This window comes from Geotrypetes seraphini, chromosome 5 (genome assembly GCF_902459505.1).
Source record: "Geotrypetes seraphini chromosome 5, aGeoSer1.1, whole genome shotgun sequence".
NCBI classification, from domain to species: Eukaryota; Metazoa; Chordata; class Amphibia; order Gymnophiona; family Dermophiidae; genus Geotrypetes; species Geotrypetes seraphini.
In genome coordinates, this window is record NC_047088.1 from 264,511,106 (window position 1) to 264,530,643 (window position 19,538).

At 38.5% G+C, this 19,538-nt stretch overlaps 1 protein-coding gene across 3 annotated transcripts in view; it reads right to left on the reverse strand.

Annotated features, from left to right (window-relative positions):
* Nucleotides 1-19,538, reverse strand: part of CFAP65 (cilia and flagella associated protein 65) — a 351,728-nt gene that overhangs the window by 35,271 nt on the left and 296,919 nt on the right. For all 3 annotated transcript variants that reach the window (XM_033945108.1, XM_033945107.1, XM_033945109.1), the window contains 4 exons: nucleotides 17,947-18,063; nucleotides 2,034-2,171; nucleotides 1,046-1,108; nucleotides 121-335 (listed from right to left, as the gene is read on the reverse strand). In XM_033945108.1, coding sequence (XP_033800999.1) covers nucleotides 121-335; nucleotides 1,046-1,108; nucleotides 2,034-2,171; nucleotides 17,947-18,063 — 533 coding nt within the window. The remainder of the gene's footprint in view (nucleotides 1-120; nucleotides 336-1,045; nucleotides 1,109-2,033; nucleotides 2,172-17,946; nucleotides 18,064-19,538) is intronic.

A 19,538-nucleotide genomic window follows, 5' to 3' on the forward strand; every position in this document is an offset into this window, starting at 1 on the left:
ATAGGAGGAACACATGCTCAGAAAAGTGTTTGGATTTCTTCAACTCCTGGATTGCGGAAAGGGATTAAACACCTCTAGAATCTGGAAGGGACATAACATAATTCATTTTCCTTCTCTTACTGATAAATGAAGTGCCTGGGAAAGTCTGTCTGGAAGTTGTTGAGGAAATCATCAGTGGGATGAGATCTGGCTGTCACCCCAAGGTGGAGTGGAAAGGGATTGGGAGGTCTTGGTCTGATCCACATCTTAGAGGATTCTTTGTTTGCCTTGCGTAGCAGCTGATTACGACTGGCTGGTGGTCTGCTGACCCTGACAGTTTTGATGGGAGGAAGAGTCTGTAGGTGAGATAATATTTGTTTAGTAGCTGCTATCAGAAAAGAGACTGGTTTTACTCAGATTCATCAAAACAAATAAGGCCAATACCCCTCCCCTAAGTGCAGATTGTATGGGTCTGCATAGCTGGTTACAATGGTCATATCATTTTAAATAGAGATGCGTGCCATCTAGTATCAGCTGCACTGTTATGATGATCAAGCCTTTTTCCCCAAAGACGACTTGCATTTGAAATCCGGATGATTCCAGGATCTCTTTAGCCTGTACTAGGTTCAGTCACTAAGGGCTGCAAACAGATCAGGTTTTCAGGATATTCCTATTGAAATAGATCACCATGAAACCTACCTTTACTGTATGCAAATCTGTCTCATGCGTATTCATTGACAACATCCTGAAAACCTAACCAAATGGACAGCTCATCTTCATTCCTTGAACCCATGAGTACATCATGTTCTAACAGGACAATCTGCCCAAGTGGAGACCTTTTTACTGAGCTAAATCCCTTTGGGAATCACTGCAGCACCCAGCTTGTCAGACCTGGTAAAGACGTCACCATGACAAAAAACCCAGAATCCTCCCAAGAAGGACAGCAGGCAGGGAAGCAGTCATGGTTTCACATCTGGAAGAGTCATGAGTTTTCTTCCACCCATCAGTAGGAGAGGCAAGCGATGGAGAGGAGTCACAGGACAGGAAGTGGAGAGCTGCATTTTACCTTATATTTTCTGATCTCAGGTACTTCATTGGATTTTCCAGACCTTGCCAGGTCGAAATGGTCCTATATTTAAAAAAAATATTAAGCTATTCATTATTTACAGAATCATTTGAGGATTTCATTTTTATTCCTCTTCATTTTTATTCCTCTTTACCACCATGGTAAAGGTTTATAAGTAATATATTTAGACCACTCGGTAAGATATATATATATAGGTTTACAAGTGTCATTTTCATTCTTCCCTTATCACAGTAATACTCCATAAGCTACCCCTGGCTAGGGTTACTATATGGCTCCAGAAAAAGGAAGATGGATTAAGATATTTGAGTTTTACTTCCACCATACAGCTCCAGAAAAAGGAGGACGGATTGAAACATCTGAGCAATGGAAGTAAAGCCCAGATGTCTCAATCCCGTCCTCCTTTTTCTGGAGCCATGCCTAATATGGCATGCTGAAACCCCCATTCTATCCAAACGTAGAGCTCACAGCCTAGGGAAAGCTGCCATCTGCCCACACCTTTCACTTCTGGGTCACCAGTGCAGCACATTCACCTTTTCTGTATCAGTGGGATGTACTATTGAGCAGACAGGAAGTGTGCAGAAATTGGAATTAAGCTTTGAAGCCAAAACTCGCTTCAGAGAATCTGCACCTAACTCTTCTGGCCAAATTGCTCATGAAGACTGTGCAATAAATGACCAGTGATATTATAATAAACACTTTCTAATTTCAATAGCAATATGAAATATGTAGAGACCCCAACAGAAATAAAATTATATTTGCAATGTTTTGGTCCCCCAAATGTGTTCTAATAATAGTGGTGCAGTCAGTGGTAAGCAGGCAGCAAACTACTGAAATGCCATCTGATTATTTGCTATAGCACAAAATGGCCCAACATGGGTCTCCAGATGGTTGTGTGAGAGTTAATGCTCTTACACATTACAGAGGGCCCCAGCATAGACTCCCAAACATATCCATCGCAGAGGCCTACCCTTACAACTTCATTTGGGATCTCATCTGCATTCAGGTTTTCCTCGGTGATGGTGAATTCCACTTCCTGGCATTCTTTTTCCTTCTCCCAGGCCTGCAACTCCTGTTCATAGTGAGCCAGAGCCTCCTGCATGAAAATCTGGGAAAGGAAAGCAGGCTAAGAAAGAACATCTGCAAACAGGAGGATGATGGAAGGCCTTGTCACCCCCATCAGCTATCAAATGCCTTCCATTCTTATCTAATGCTGTATGCAAACAATCAACTGCAGGCAAATATTTCAGGAATGTAGAGGCCAGTGCTGTAGCCACAGGGGGGCCTGGGTCCCCTCACATTTGGCTTGCGATTCCTCTGCTTTCATGGCTGAAGACGTCACCTACCTGAGTCACACATAAGAAGGGTCAGACCAATGGTCCATCAAGCCCAGGGGCCAATCCAGGTCACTAGTACCTGGCCAAAACCCAAGGTGTAGCAACATTCCAAGCTACCAACTCTTTCGTGCTTGCTCATTTCAGGTCTAACTGAGCATGTGTGGGAAAGCCAGCAATAACGTCCAAAGCATGCCTGAGTAAATTAACTACTACTATTACTAATCATTTCTGTAGTGCTACTAGAAATATACCAGTGTTTTTCAACCTTTTGACACCTATGGACCGGCAGAAATAAAAGAATTATTTTGTGGACCGGCATCGGTCCATGGACCGGTGGTTGAAGAACACTGGGCTAAGTCGTTGGCCAGACTCCGCCCATACACCCCAGACCCCGCCCCTATAATAGTACTAATTGTAACACTATTTTTTCCATTCATTTTTCACAGATACACAATATAATCATTAACAACACATAATGGTTAACCACAAAATTAAACTACACAAAGCACACTGACAGCAGATGTAAATTGTCAAACTTGACATAATTCAATCACTAAATTCAAAAATAAAATCATTCCCCCTACCTTTGTTGATTCTCTCCCTCCATGCTATGCCTTACCTTCAGGCCTGCTCCCGCCTGGCCATTTTATGCCGCCCTGGTATTATTTTCAGGCCGGCTCCCTCTTCCTCACTGACGCAGTGCACAAAGCTGCGGGCAACAGCTCCTTGCGTGTCCCGTGCCTCATCTGGAAGCCTTCCCTCTGCAACGTCTTCCCTCAGCTTCCGGTTCAGGCACAGGATGCGCATAGGATTGTGTTTTCAAGTTGTTCAATTTGTTTTCTGAGGAATTTGTAGGATTTTTGTTTGTTTGTTTGTTTTAAGTTTTTTATTGATTTTTTCATATAACAACAAGTGTAATAAATTTTCATACAATTATTTTAACAATACACTTGATATTTCTGTAATGTACTTTATATAAAACATATCTTATATTATCCTTATTATGATTTTACATATCATATAAACTGTAATGATTTTATCAATTATTATTTAATTATGAATCCTCTTCCCTCCCTTTATTTTGTTATTGTCACATAAGAATAACATCTATTATGATAAATTATTTATAATTTATGACAAAGAGAATAAAAACCTTACCCCCTCCCACCCTCCCTCCTTTAACCATTATCTTAATATGGGAAAAATGAAAATCAGTCATTACAAAAATCTGTTAATTTTTTAAGTTATGACAACTTTCACACTGCAGTACAGTAAAATCTTGGTTTGCGGGCATAATTTCTTCCGGAAGCATGCTTGTAATCTAAAGCACTCGTATATCAAAGCAAACTTCCCCATAGGAAATAATGGAAACTCCACAACCCAAAAACTTTAATACAAAATACTATACGTACTTGTATTGCAAGACCTTGCTTGTTTAGAAACAGTCATTAGACTCCCGCAGAGTCAAAGAGAGAACCACCATTGGCTCAATTGCAATCCTAGGTTTTACTGTACAAGCTTTTATTAATCCTATATTTGATTACTGTAACATTCCTCCCCCCCCCCGTCCTTTTTATGAAGCCACTTAGGCTTTTTTTTTTATCACCAGCCGCAGCAGTAAAAGCTCTGACGCTCATAGAATTCTTATGAGCATCAGAGATAACACTGCCACAGCCGGCGATAAAAAAAAGTCTAATGCGGCTTCATAAAAGGGGGCCTTTGTTTGTAGGACTTCCTAAATATTTGATTAGGGCTCTTCAGATTGCCCAAAATGCCAAGGCACAATTGATTTCAGGAACTATTCATATTGAAGACATTACACCTTTGTTAAAGGAGTTACATTGGTGACATATTTCCACCTTGAGATCTGCAAATAAGGGGCAACTCCGATTGGATAGGTACAGGGAATAAATGTTTGTTGCACCAGTGCTTTGGAACTCTTTACCTAGTAATAGCAGTTAAAGCTGTTCTGTTCATGCAGGCTTATCATGAATTTGGAATATTATAAAGAAATAGAACAGAAGAATTGCCACTGCTGGGTCAGACCAGTGGTCCATTGGGCCCATCAGTCCGCTAACGCGGTGGCCCTCTGCGTACGTTCTGGTTCAGCAGGAACTTGTCTTAAATTTTTGCATATATCAGTGTTGTGTCATGATTTTGATGATGTATATTTTATGTGAATTGTAAGTTGCCCAGAATGGTAGATAGTGCCGAACAGACATTTTTTAAAACAATAAATAACTGTATACAGAGAGAGTTCATGCACCTGCTACACTTAACATAAGAATTGTCATACTAGAACAGACCGAAGGTCCATCAAGTCCAGCATCCTGTTTCCAACAGTGGCCAACCCAGGTCCCAAGTACCTGGCAAGATCCCAAAAGAGTAAAACAGATTTTATGCTGCTTATCCTAGGAATAAGCAGTGGATTTCCCCAAGCCATCTTAATAATGGCCTATGGAGTATCCAAACCTTTTTAAAACCCCGCTAAGCTAACTGATTTCACCACATTCTCCAGCAACGAATTCCAGAGTTTAATTAAATGTTGTGTGAAGAAATATTTTCCATATCCATACACACATTACACTGGTCAACAAGCATTTTGCTACTGGAGTTCTGTCTTAAGGGCCACATGCCGACTCTAAATCTGAAAATAGTTTTTATCACATCTTGTTTTTAAGTCATGCGTCCGTTTGTGTTTATATCATTTTCATCAATAACGCTACCATGAAGCATCGGTATTTTACTGTTTCTGTAACACAATATTGCACTTTAGGACAGCTCATTGATGACATATACCAATAATTTGAAAATTTATACTAAAAAGTGATTGTGCTGCTTTTTCTACTTGTGAATTTTTATGTTTTGTTTGTTTTTGTCTAAGATATTATAATTATTACTAGTGTTTAAGCCCGTTACATTAACGGGTGCTAGAACAGATGTCTGTTTGTCTTTCTCCTGCCCCCCTGTCTCTTTCTTCCTTTCTTTCTGTCTCTCTCCCTGCCCCGTCTATCTTTTTTCTTTCTGTCTCTCTCCCTGCCCTGTTCTATCTTTATTTCTATCTTTTTTTCTTTCTGTCGCTCTCCCTGCCCAGACCCTCACTGAATAGCCCGTTACATTAACGGGTGCTAGAATATATGTGTGTGTGTCTGTCTTTATTTCTTTCTCTCTCTGTCTCCTTAGCCGCTTTCTGTATTTCTGTCTTTCTTTCTGTCTTTCTTTTGGCTGTCCACCACCACCACCCCTTGCATGCTCCCCCTGTCCATTCTCCCTTCCTTTTACCTCCCCTGTGTCCATCACCACCCCTTCACTGCTCCCCTTATCCAGCAGCAGCCCTTCTCCCTTTGTTTTACCTCCCCCCTGTCCATCAGCACCTCTTCCTTTTCCCCCTGTCCAGCAGTAGGCCTCCCTTCCTTTCCCCCCTCCCCCAAGCAGTCTGTAATAGTTACATTTTTGAACTTCTGTACATTTTTTTTAATGTTTTCACATAAAAAGCAATCGCCTCACATACATCACTGGCTCAAACTCCAACTTCCATTTCTGCTGGCATCTTTGTCTTGGGGATGGCTCCTCCCTGGCGCTTTTAGGCCTTTCTTTTGCTCGTTTCCATTATTTCCCCCAACCTTAAAGGTTTCAATGCACCTTAGATGGAATTTGCGTGCGCTAAGCCCTGCGGGGCGCGTTAACCAGAGCTAATGTGCGCGAGCGGCTCCAGCACCGGCTTCTCCACCCGGACCCTGGGCACGCGCCGCGCTCCGCCCGTTAGCTACCCGGAAGTACAGGGCTTCACTCACCTGCTCCCGGAGAGTAGCCCGAGAAGGCAGGAGGGGGGAGTGGCTGCCGTGGTGATCTGGCCGACTCTCTTGCTGGAGTTATTTTTTAGTTTAAAGGTGCCGCGGCGGCGGCCCCTCTAACAATCCCTGCCTGCATTAGAAGTCTTCTCTGAAGCAGGTGCGGCTGGTGACAGGAGCCGCGGCGGCACCTTTAAACTGAAAAAATAACTCCGGCAAGAGAGCTGGCCAACTGGCAGTTCAAGTTGGAGCTTCGGTCTGGCCTGCTCCCTGCTCGCCTTGCCGTATTGTATTTTTTAGTTGAAAGACGCGGCGACGGCTCCTCTCATGATCCCCACCTGCGTTAGAAGTCCGACGCAGGTGGGGATCGTGAGAGGAGCCACCGCCATGTCTTTCAACTAAAAAATACAATACGGCAAGGCAAGCAGGGAACAGGCCAGACCGAAAAACAGGACGAAAAACAGAACCCTAAGCCGCGCATGCGCACTCCTACCTGCGGGTCCCTACAGCTCACGGAAAACCAGTGCATGCAGTAGGAGAGTGCATGTGCGGCTTAGAGTTTTATTATATTAGATGAATAGACGAGGTTGTGTTAACCATCCTGATAATTTCTTTTATGTCTGTGGACAATTTACTGCACAAGCTCAGCAAAAGAATCTGTTCAGCAGACTTCAAAGTGCATACAAGCATTATTTTGGCTGTGAAGTTGGCGACCAGGATAAAGTGCGCCTCGTGTACTGCACTGTCTGCTCTTCTGGATGAACGTAGTGGCTGAATGGAAAATGGAAGAAGATGCCTTTCTCTGTAACTATGGTGTGGCGTGAACCAACAAAACATCACTCAGACTGTTATTTTTGCATGACAAAAATTGCTAGATTCACAAAGAGGATATCCTGATTGCCCTTCAGCAATTAAACCCGTTCCTCATGACTCAGAGAATCCAGTTCCAATTCCTCCTTCCACATCTGCAGCACAATGTGCCGAAAGTTCAAATGAGTTGTATGAACCTGAAGTGGATGAAAAACAACCTCACCTGCTAACTCAAGAAGATCTTAATGATCTGATTAGAGACTTGTCACTGTCAAAGGAGAAAGCAGAATTGTTGGGTTCAAGGCTGAAGCAATGGAATCTTCTAAGGCAGGGGTGTCAAAGTCCCTCCTGGAGGGCCGCGATCCAGTCGGGTTTTCAGGATTTCCCCAATGAATATGCATGAGATCTATGTGCATGCACTGCTTTCAATGCATATTCATTGGGGAAATCCTGAAAACCCGACTGGATTGCGGCCCTCGAGGACCGACTTCGACACCTGTGTTCTAAGGCAAGACACCAAAATGTCTCCTTATTGTCTTCATGTTTGTTTTCAGAGAAAACTCCTCAAGGGGGCGTGGCTTAACGCGAACACGAATGGAAGCGTAATCGCAAAGCTCCTCATCTTCTAGGCACAGAATATAAAAAAAATTATTCCCTTCTAAATAATTTTCATCAAGAAATAAATATTAAAGAAACGGAACATAAGACAAATGATAATATCTTCTTTTATTGAAGCTAAAACGAAGCCTGAGGTAATAGGAGCTGAAAAAGGCAGAGTGCCGTTTTTCTTCAACGGTTTTATGAGACTTCAACTGCAGCGCTGAAATAGTGAACTGTGTGAGTAAACAAAATGCAGAGCGAGTGAAACAGTGATTGAGAAGGATTGTGTGGACTAACATAATTTATAAAATAAAACCGTTGACTGTTGCCAACCTTTAAACGAAATTAAAGAGGCTTGAGAGAGAAAAAAGCTGAGAGAGAAATATCGGCAAAATTGAATTCTGAGGCGCTAAGAACAAATAAAAGTTAATTGCTTAATAGATTATTGAAATAAAAGAAGTAAAAAAGGATTATTAGAGTGAGTGTTGCTCTCCTCTATCATAGCTGCGACTGGGCTTGTGAGAGGAGAGCCAGAAGAAAGGATTGCCTTTTTTTTTTTTTGGCGCTGAAACGGCATGATATTAAGAATGAGAGACTGGCAGAGCTGGTAAAATAGGTAAAATAGGTCTGAAGGAGTATTTAACCTGCCGTGATTGAAAGAAACTGAAAAGAAGGGAATTTAAAGAAGGGTAAAGCAATGGCGGTTTGAGGCAGACGCTGAACCCTGAAGGCAAGAATTTCTTTTTACTTTCACTGAAACAGAAGGAGATTGAAGAGAGGGTTTGTTGGAGAGAAGAGAAAACTTAGGGTGAATGATACCAGCCAAACATTGAGCTTGTTGAAAGCATATAGAAAGAAGCTGAGCTAAGGATCTAAAAAGAAATCCTAATTTGCTGCAGTTGAGGCGAAGTATGCGCTGACGGGAGCCGAAACATCTGAGAGCTGTTTAAGATTTCGGCGGTTTATTTAAACTTGCAGTACTGAGTTCACGAGGTTTAAGCTGAAATTGGGCTTGAGAATGAGAAATGAGGAGATAGAGGAAAGGATCAACGGAACTTTTTAAAAAAAACTTAAACAGCAAGACGTTGAAGAAATTCAGAAACGCTGTGAATGACCTTACTAAGTAACTGAAAATTACTTTTCTCTGACGGGCTGCGATTGGGCTTGTGAGGAAAGAGATAGAGAAAAAGGTCAACGGAATAAAAAAAAAAACTGAAGCAGCAAGGAGTTGAGGCAGTTGAGAGACGCTGAGAAAGAACAGAGAACAGTAGCTTCAAATTTGTCAAATAAGAGGAAAAAATTATATAAAGTGTTGCTCTCCTCGGTCGGAGCTGCGATTGGGCTTGTGACAGGAGAGCTAGGGGAAAGGACTACTAAACATTTTTGTTTAGAGCTGAAACTGTATATCAATAAGGAAAAATAAATGCCAAAGATAATTTATGAAATAACATGACAAGTATGAGAGAGATATAAAAAAAAAAGGAAAGGTAGTTGATCTAAATATCCCCCTCCTTTATTGAGAAAGTGAAAGGGCTTAAAGGAAAAAAACCAAAAAGGAATACTAGTTCATTTTTTTTTACATATATAGAACTGGAATTAAAACTGACAATTACTCCAAAGAACTTTTTATCAATATTAAAGAGAAAAAGTCACTAAAAAGGAGTACTTAAGATTGAGACAGATATCTGAAAAAGAGAAAAGGACAAGGGAAAAAAGAAAAGGAATTAAAAACATAAAAATATCAAATATAAAACCAAGAGACTAAACATAAGAAATAAGAATAACCAAGAAAAAGAAAATAACAACATGGCAACTACAAGACAAAACAAAAATGAGGCTGGTACATCTGCAAAAAGACAGAAACAAGATCAAATAACACCAAGCAAGATACCACTTCCTATTGATGAACCAGACATATTAAGCAAAGCTGAAGTCATGGAAGAATTAAAACAAATCAAACAAATGCTTAAAGAAACTATAACTAATATGTCTGAAATGAAAGAAGAAATTTTAAATATACATAGACAAATGGAAGTTAACAACAAAAGAACAACTGAACTAGAATCAAAAATGGAAAATATAGAATGTGAATCAAAAAGATGTAAAAACGACAGCCTGGAATTAAATAAATTAAAAGATCAACTGGAGGATTACGAGAATAGAGGAAGAAGAAAGAACATCAAACTCTTTGGAATACAAGAAAATTTAGAGGGAAAAAATACTATCCTTTTCCTTGAAAATTTAATTCCAAAAATTCTACAATTAGACTTGAAACAACCAATTGAAATTGAAAGGGCGCATAGAATCCCAATTAAAAATTTAGAAAATAAAAACAGACCAAGACCAATCATTTTCAAAATGTTGAGATACCAACAAACAATAGAGATACTAAATGCTGCAAAAAAAGATAAAAACTTAAATTATAAAGGATCAAGATTATGGTTTTTACCAGACTTCGCCAAAAACACAGCAACTAAAAGAAAAAGACTACTAGACATGAGACCTCTACTCAAAGAAAAAGGATTTAAATATGGTCTATACTACCCGGCGAAAATGAGAGTGTCATCTGGAGACAAGTCCTTATATTTTGAGGATCCCGAAAAACTAAAAGATTTTCTCTCTAAACCAGAACCTATGATATATTAACATAATATATTAAGATGGTTTTGAAGACTCTATGAAAAATTAGAAAATATAACATATCGAAATATTTGAAGAAATGGAGGAAAACAATACAAAGAAAAGACAATAATAATTATATGAAAGAAAGAACAGAATACAGGAAAATTATTAAATAATACACTGCATATATGTTTAAAATAATTATATGTTGAAATCATAATACTAAGGAAATACAAATTAACATATTGTTAAATGGAAAATGATACATTAATAAAATGTTATGGAAAATGATTAAATAAATATAAAAGATCAATATAGATAAATAGAAGGGAAATTTGTTTAAACAATTGAATATTGATTGCCTGGAATGGGGAGAATGTTAGGATTACAGTTCCAATGTGTATCCTTAAGCAGCCAATGTATTGGGTGGGAAAGGGAGGGATAAGGAGAATATATATTAGAATAATTAAGGGAGATACATTAGGGTTAAATATGTGTGTCATGAAGAAAATTTTTTCGATATTAAATATGAAAGAGGAGAGGAAGAATAAGATAATGAAAAATATTAAAATATATAATGTCTTTTAAAATATATTCTATTAATGTCAATGGCCTGAATCACGTAATTAAAAGGAAAAAAATATTAACATTTTTAAAAAAACAAAATGCAGATATTTACTGTCTGCAAGAGACCCATCTTAATATGAAGGAATCACAAAAATTATCAGGTGGATGGATAAAAGAATGTTTTTTTGCTCCAGCAGTGGGTAAAAAAGCAGGGGTTGCAATCCTTATAAATAAAAAATGTATGGCCAATATAAAGGTAAAAAATTCAGATCCACATGGAAGATGGATACATATCGATATAGGTATGGGAAATGATACCCTGACGTTATTTAATATATATGCCCCTAATTCGAATCAATCAGAATTTTTCAAAAAGCTACAAAATATATTATTACCACTGGCTGCCTCTAATTTAGTGGTGGCTGGAGATTTTAATGCTGTAATGGATCCATTATTGGATAAAAAACCAGGTAAAAATATTAAATCTTTAGGTCTAGATAATTTAGTTCGATCATGTGATTTGAAAGATATATGGCGTATTCTTCATTTTAATGATCAGGAGTATTCATTTTGTTCACAGGTTCATAAATCATTTTCAAGAATAGATTATATTTTTGTTTCAACAAATAAAGTGCAACAAGTGATTAAAGCCTCCATTGATCCTATTATCATTTCGGATCATGCGGGAATATGGATAGAATTACAATTAGATCAATTAGAAAATAATAGACCTCTTTGGAGATTTGATAATGCATTGCTTGTGGATGACAAATTTTTGGAAAATTTTAAAACACAAATTAATGAATTTTTTCAAATAAATTTAGTGGAAGATACATCTATAGAGAATGTATGGGATGCATTTAAAGCAACTATGAGGGGTAATATCATATCATATTCAGCTTTTATTAGGAAACAAATTAAAAAACAATATATAGAATTAGAAAAAGAAATAAAAATATTAGAAGCTAAATTGATAAGTAAATGGGAATATGAAGTTTTGCAAGCTCTTTTGAAAGTAAAAGGTAAATATAATGAATTAACTTCAAAAATGATAAGAAAAGATTTGTTTTCCAAACAAACGGTGTATTATGGAAATTCTAATAAGGCGGGAAAATTATTAGCAAATTATCTTAAGGCAAAAAAAAGGAGAACTAATATTAATGGAATAAAAGATGATAATGGTATAATAACAAATCAAACAAATATAATATTAAAACAATTTTTAAATTTTTATAAGGATCTATATTCTTCCGAACCTTATTTGGAGAAACAAAAAGATGGAAAAAAATTTTTAGATTTAATAAATGGACCTAAGATTCCTGATCATATAAAACGAAGTTTAGAAGAACCTATATCATTAAAAGAATTAGAAACAGCATTGAGATCTCTTAGAGTTGGATCCGCTCCAGGTGGTGATGGTTACACAGTAGAATTTTATAAAACATTTCAAAATATCCTCTCCCCACATTTATTAAAATTATATCAGACACAACTTATAAAAGGTAATATAAAAGGTACTATGGCTGAATCAATAATAATTGTTTTGCCTAAGCCAAATAAAGATCCTACTTTGGTTTCAAACTACAGGCCTATATCTTTGATAAACGTTGATAATAAACTTTTGGCGAAAATTTTGGCTTTGAGATTAGCCAAAGCTCTCCCACATATTATAGATATGCATCAAACGGGTTTCGTTGCTAAAAGACATTCCTCCAATAACTCTAGACTATTATTTCACATGCTAAACTTATCAAAAAAAATGGATGAACCGGCTTTTACAGTTTCATTAGATGCTGAGAAAGCATTTGATAGGGTAGAATGGAATTTTATGTATCAGGCTTTAGAATGGTTTGGTATAGGTTCTGGATTTATACAAATGGTAAAAACATTGTATAGCTTCCCGATTGCAAGATTAAATATTAATAATAAGATATCTGATGGTTTTCAATTGCAGAGGGGAGTTAGACAAGGTTGTCCTTTATCTCCTTTGTTATTTGATGTTGTATTAGAACCCTTATTGTTAGCAATACAGCAAACGAGGGAGATACAAGGAATTCCATATTCAGATATGGAATATAAAATTTCGGCTTATGCTGATGATATTTTGCTTTATTTGAGAAATCCAGAGTCTACCTTATCTTCTTTATTGGAATTAATTGATAAGTTTGGCAAATTTTCAGGTTATAAAATTAATTGGAATAAATCTGAAATTATACCCTTGAATGTTTACTGTGTAAAAGGATTATTTGATACTTTTCCATTCATATGGAAAGAAGAAGGATTTAAATATCTAGGCATTCAAGTTAAAAAAACAATTGAAGATACTGTAAAAGAAAATGAAAAATATGTATTAAAAAAAGTAACGGAGTTATGTGAACAATGGAACCCATTACATATATCTTGGTGGGGCAGAGTTCAAACTATTAAAATGATGATGTTGCCTGTGGTTTGCTACCAAATGAGTATGATACCTATTTATTTTCAGGGGTCCTTTTATAAAAAGCTTAATAGAATTTTAACAAAATTTCTTTGGCTTGGTAAAACACCTAGAATAGCTTTAGTAACCTTACAAAAATCAATTAAGGAGGGAGGGGTAAATTTTCCAAATTTCTATAGGTACCATCAAGCCTATATTCTACGTCAGGGTATGTATTGGATCCTCCCAGAACTTATAGATAATGCACCAGATTGGTTATATTTGGAATGGCGCCTTATGTTTCCCCTAAATTTAGTTCATTTACCAAGTATTAATATACCTAAAAGATACAGAGAAAACAAAATAATAATGGATACTTGGAAAACATTGAGATTTATTGATAAATTAACACCCATCCCAATATATAAATCAACTAATCAATCCATATGGATAAACTCCAAGATCAAAATTGGCGGAGCTCAAATCCTTTGGAAGAACTGGATTATTGCAGGAATTAGATCTCTAGATGATATTATTTCAGAAGGTAAACTGCTGGATTTTTCACAATTGCAACATAGATTTGGTCTTAATAAAACACAAAGTTTTAAATGGTTGCAATTGAAGCAGGCCATTCAGGTTGGGTTCCCTGAATGGAAATCATTAAACAATCAATATAGTTTAAAGTTCTTATGCTTTAAAGCAGACTTCCTAGGACATCAAGCCGCATTGTGGTATAAATTAATATCTGGATATTTGAATAAAAAACCAAAAAATGGTCTAAGAGACATTTGGAGCATTGAGATTGGACATCAAATTAATGCATCTCAATGGCCACTAATTTGGTCTTGGAGAATGGGATGTACAATGTCAGCGTCTATGAGACAAACATGGTTCTTTTTATTACATAGAGCTTTTTGGACCCCTACTCGTTTACAAAAACTAGACAGTTCTAAGTCTAATAGATGCTGGCACTGTAATCTAGAACCAGGGACATTAGATCATTTATTATATCATTGTCCTTATATTAAAATTTTTTGGAATTCAATTTGGCCACAAATTAATAAATTAATGGAAAATCATATTGCAATATCATATGATACAATTTTATTTGGAACAATGATGAGAAAAAAAAGTCAAATTTCGCCAGAAAATAATAAGCTTTTATTAATTATGACAGGGGTTGCCATTCAACATATAACTAACAATTGGAAAAATTACAACAACCTAAATTACACATTTTGGTGGAATACAATATGCCATATTTTTAAAATGGAAAGAACAATAGCAATACAAAAGGGGACATATAATAAATTTATAAAAATATGGGGGCCATTGACAAAATACTGTAATGATTAAATAATAGAATACTTTTTCTTCTTTTCTTCTTTTAGAGATTTTTTTTTTTTTTTTATGACACACATATAGGGGGGGTAAGGAAAACAATTTATATATAATAAATTATAATATATGATACAAAATGTAACATATGATTAAAAAATAAAAGAAGGGTGGGGGGAGGGAAAATGAATAAAATTTATCCAGAATATATTGTATTAGATATAAATATGTTATTGAATAATTATCAATTATATTCTAATATGTTGTATACTTTTATAAAATTTGAAAATATTATATTAAAGCAATAAAAGGGTGGGGGGAGGGTGAAGGGGAAAATCAAATCCAGACATACATTGTGTTAGATATAAAAGTGATACCATGCATTTATCAACTGTATTTTATTATTATGTACACTTTTTGTAAAATTTGAAAATAAAAATATAATGGAAAAAAAAAAAAAAAAGAGAAAACTCCTCAACACAACTTTGGTGGGACAGAGTTCATACTCGCAATATTGTGCCGACACGGCAAACTGTCTAAAAAAATCAGTAAAGTTTATCTTAGAAAGCTGACGTGCTACTGAATTTCAATTACAGATCTGAAATCAGCGTCATTAAATTAACTAAGAACACCTCGTTGACCAATGTTAGATACAAACAAAAGGCCCCACCCCATTATATATGGAGACATACACTTTCCTACATATGCTACACACTTTTATATACATATAGGACATTCTTCATGTCCTTCCTGGAGAGGTGAGATAAAAATCTGAACTTCAAGCTCGTGCTGGACATTTCATTCCAAGAGCTAACGACACGAATCCTTACTAAAAGAAAAGTCATTCGTTCTGCTTGAAGTAAATACATTTTCTTCTACAAGTACAGGTAAAATGCTTTGAATCAAATGTGCGTATCTGGGATCAGTAGCATGGAGTGTTGCTCTTCTTTGGGTAGCTTGTACTGTAACTATGCTAAATTGTAACCTGGAACCCATTCTGAGCTCTTTGGGGAGACCAGGCTTGAAAATGAATTAAATAAATAAATGGGCCACTGTTGGAACCAAGACACTGGGCTTGAAGGACCCAGTTTGGATACATTCTTATTCTGCAGACCAGCTTGCTTGCTGACTTTTACATGAGCAAGACGAGAACCCGAAATCCCACCTCCCGCGGGAGCTCATGTCATCCCCAATGCATCAGATACAGTCATAGGGCAGGAACGTGTAAGTCAGGGCCAATCTCAGCTCAGACCTTGTCTGCACAGCCACATGGTGGTAGCACCCGAACTCCACAGCACAGACTTCCCCTGCATCTTTTTTGTTTTTGCTAAGGAGGGGAATCAGGCTGGTTCTGGAGCCAGAAGACGGTGTGGGGGGGAGTAAAGAATGATAAGGCTGATTCTGGACTAAAGGGATGGATTGGGGGGGGAGGGGAGGGCTGATTCTGTGCAGATGGTGGTGGGGGTGGGGGTGTAGGATAGGGCTTAGGACACTAGCATAGAGAGACCCATTCAAAGTTTCAAGTTTATTAGGATTTTATATACCGCCTATCAAGGTTATCTAAGCGGTTTTTACAATCAGGTACTCAAGCATTTTCCCTCTCTGTCCCGGTGGGCTCACAATCTATCTAACGTTCCTGGGGCTATGAAGGACTGAGTGACTTGCCCAGGGTCACAAGAAGCAGCGTGGGGTTTGAACCCACAACCCCAGGGTGCTGAGGCTGTAGAACCAACCAAGGTGCCACACTCCTCCTAGGATTATCAGAGATAAGGACAAATCTTGATCTGTCTGGAAGGGACAATGGGCTAGATTCACTAAGCCCACGGATCCGATCTGAGGCGCCCGCATGCAAAATAGGCCGATCAGAGGCACCCCCCCACCAACTCCACGGATCGCTAGAGAGCGATCCTAACACATGCGTAGACCATCTTCTTTGCTTGTAGATGGTCTGTGCATGCTTACAGAGCTGGAAACATTTTTACTACTTTGCAAGCCTGTGGTTTTAACCTGCTTGAAACCTGCGGGTTAAAACCATGGGCTCGCACTGCAGGGAAGGGCGAGCAGGAGAGTCAGGGCAGAGTGCAGGGCAGCAGGAGGAGAGTCGGGGCAGAGACCAGGGCGGCAGTCAGGAAGTGTGCTAAAAGGGCAAGAAAATATTGATCACGGATAGAAAAGGATGACGCTATAGCTGCAGCTGGAACAAGAAAACTAATTTTTTTAAAGGCATATTTGTTGCTTGTGCTTTGAGATTTTGATGGACGGGAAACAGCGTTATTGGTCAGTATTAAAGAAACTTTTTCAGGGCGGCAATAAGAAAGGACGTGAGTGACTGGACCCCAGCAGTCGCTTCTTTGTTGATTGGCCAGCCCAATCGGTGTTCCATATTTTGGTTAGTGAATCGCTGCCATGCATGGATTGGATCGTATCGGAGGATGATCGGCACAGAGATTAGTGAATCGGGTCGGTACACGATCGCAAACACAATTGGCGGGCTTAGTGAATTTAGCCCAAAGTCAGAAACTTGAACATGGACTGGTGAAGGGAGAGAAAGGAGGAGAGTCAGAGGAAGGAAAAAGATGTCAAAGGTATTATTCAGTTGATGAGGTATTTACATTTGTTCCAAAGCAAAATTTGAAGGCTATGTGTCATTGGAGTGAGATGTAGGCCATCATTGGGAATCAGACTGTTTACTTAGAAACCCATCAAAAGGCTACTCATACGCTCAGATTCTATTAGCTGCCAGCGGGTGCCCAAGCTCAGTAAAAATACCATTTAAGCAACGTTTTTAACTGAGTTTCAAGGCGCTGGAATCGCGCCTCCGTAGGTGCTTTAGGCCGCCTAACGCCATTGTAAGCATGGCTAACACTGGAAGTGGCATTAGACAGCCTAGACGTGATTCACCGGAAATATAGGGCTGGAAAACCCTGGCGCCTCCCACATGATTGACACGCCATCGGCAGCTGCCAACAACAGCACTGGTTAGAGAATCTGGTGAACTAAATTTTACGTAGGAATTTAAGGCGAGTTCTATTCAAGTCCCTGTCCTCAGAGCTTACAATCTAAGGGGCTCTTTGAAGAAAGATTAGTGCACTCTAACGGAATTAGTGCACCAAGCTTTAGTAAAAGGCCCCTTAGTTTTTACCTGAGATAATGGAGGATGAAGTGACTTGCCAAGGTCACTAGAAGCGGATGTGGGATTTGAACCAAGCCTGCCCCAAGTATTAGGCTCCTCCTCTGCTCCGTAAAAGCTGAAATCAATGAAATAGAAAGAAGTACCCAAGAATGCTGTGCGGTGGAAGAACCAAAAAGGGCATTTTTGTTTTGTTTTTTCATTTTTTTCACTTTGATGTGAAAATGACATGAAATATTTTCTATGGCTCTCCGATGACATGCTTGTCTCACCTCACAGATCAGATCAAGGCTGTAGAACATGGCGTCCTCAGAGGTAATTAGTGTCACAACACAGGGGGTGCTCTCTCCAGGCTGTATGATTCCTGACTGTGGGCTAGCATCCAGAATCTGCAACAAAGAACAGGCCAGAGATTCAATATGCAATTCACTTAGCTTCCTGCCTTCCCAGAAGTGGCTACACGCTTCTTCTCACTGAAACCACAAACATTTCATTGGATTGCACCTTTTTTTTTTATCAGGAGATGCATGAGAGAATAAAGAACCAAGGTGACAATATTCAGTAATCAAATACTGCCACTGGAACTCTGGTCAGACCGGTATGGGGCTATCCAGTTGGTACTGGGGCAATAAAAGTGCAAACCCAGAAAGTTATGCAGGCACAATTGAGATTCAGCACTAGTGCCTGAATAATTATCTGGGCAGATAAGCTTGCAAAAATAGTTGTCCTATAGTTATCTAGGTACCAACACTGAATATTGGCCAGGTAAGACCTACATATTCAGGGATGGTTTCAGATTAGGCCCAATACTGAATATCTAGGACATTTTCAGCCTATGGCAGTCTGATTGCCACCCGCTGGATATTGGGCCTCAGTAGAGAGCAGGATGCAAGCTTTCACAACTGGCTGACATTATCCTAGGAAGCCCATGTGGTAAAGCCTCTCTAGTTTAGTAAAAACCTCTGAGAGGTGTCACTGTGTATGCACAGGATGTCCCGTTAATGAATTAGACAATTACCAAGGAAGGTGGTAGTGTATGTGAGATATGCATCCTCTTTTGGAGAAAAAAGATCTAGATGCTGAGGGAAGTCATCTTGAACTTTTCTCAAACTAGAATTCTCCTGTTTTCTTTGTGCCCAACATATGAAGTAAAATCTCTGCCCTCTTTCTGCTGGTGGAATGGGTTTGATCATATTGGCATCTAAGAGGGGAAGAAAGCTCTTTGATAAGTATTTCTTGGTACTAAGAGTTTAGCCATGATAGAACGTAGTATCCAGGACAGATAATCTTCAGAACTCAATGGTTGAAGATTATAAGGAGCCAACAGATTATGTAAAACTTCTAACTTCCCCAACTAGAAGGTTATTTGTTACAGATACTGGGAGCCTAGTTATGTTCTTAAGGAGGAAGTCAAACTGCAGAGCAGACTGGAGATTTCTGGGCTTTCTTCTGTTTTGGATGAGAGTGAGACAGTAGGGTTTCCTTTTCCCCCGCTCATAAATCCTTTAGAAGAGGAAGAGGCTGGTTTAGAGGTGATCCAGAAGAAGTACGTCAGTGTTTCACAGCACTCTCTTATGACAGAAGATGGCTCCAAGATCTTATCTCCAAAGAGATTCCCCCTCATCATAACACATCAGCTACCTTTTCCTGCATCTCATCAGTGGTGATGTAAGGGGGTATGGGGAAGATCACCCCTAGCGATGGGAGAAATCTCTAAAAAGCACTCCCTCTCTACCACCTCTTCAAATTTTTGCTGGCAACAGGCAAGCTGTCCTATGCGCTATTTGAAATACCTACCCCTGCAAAGAATAATAAGCTACTACTTATTATGACAGGAGTTGCCATTCAGCAGATTACATTTAAT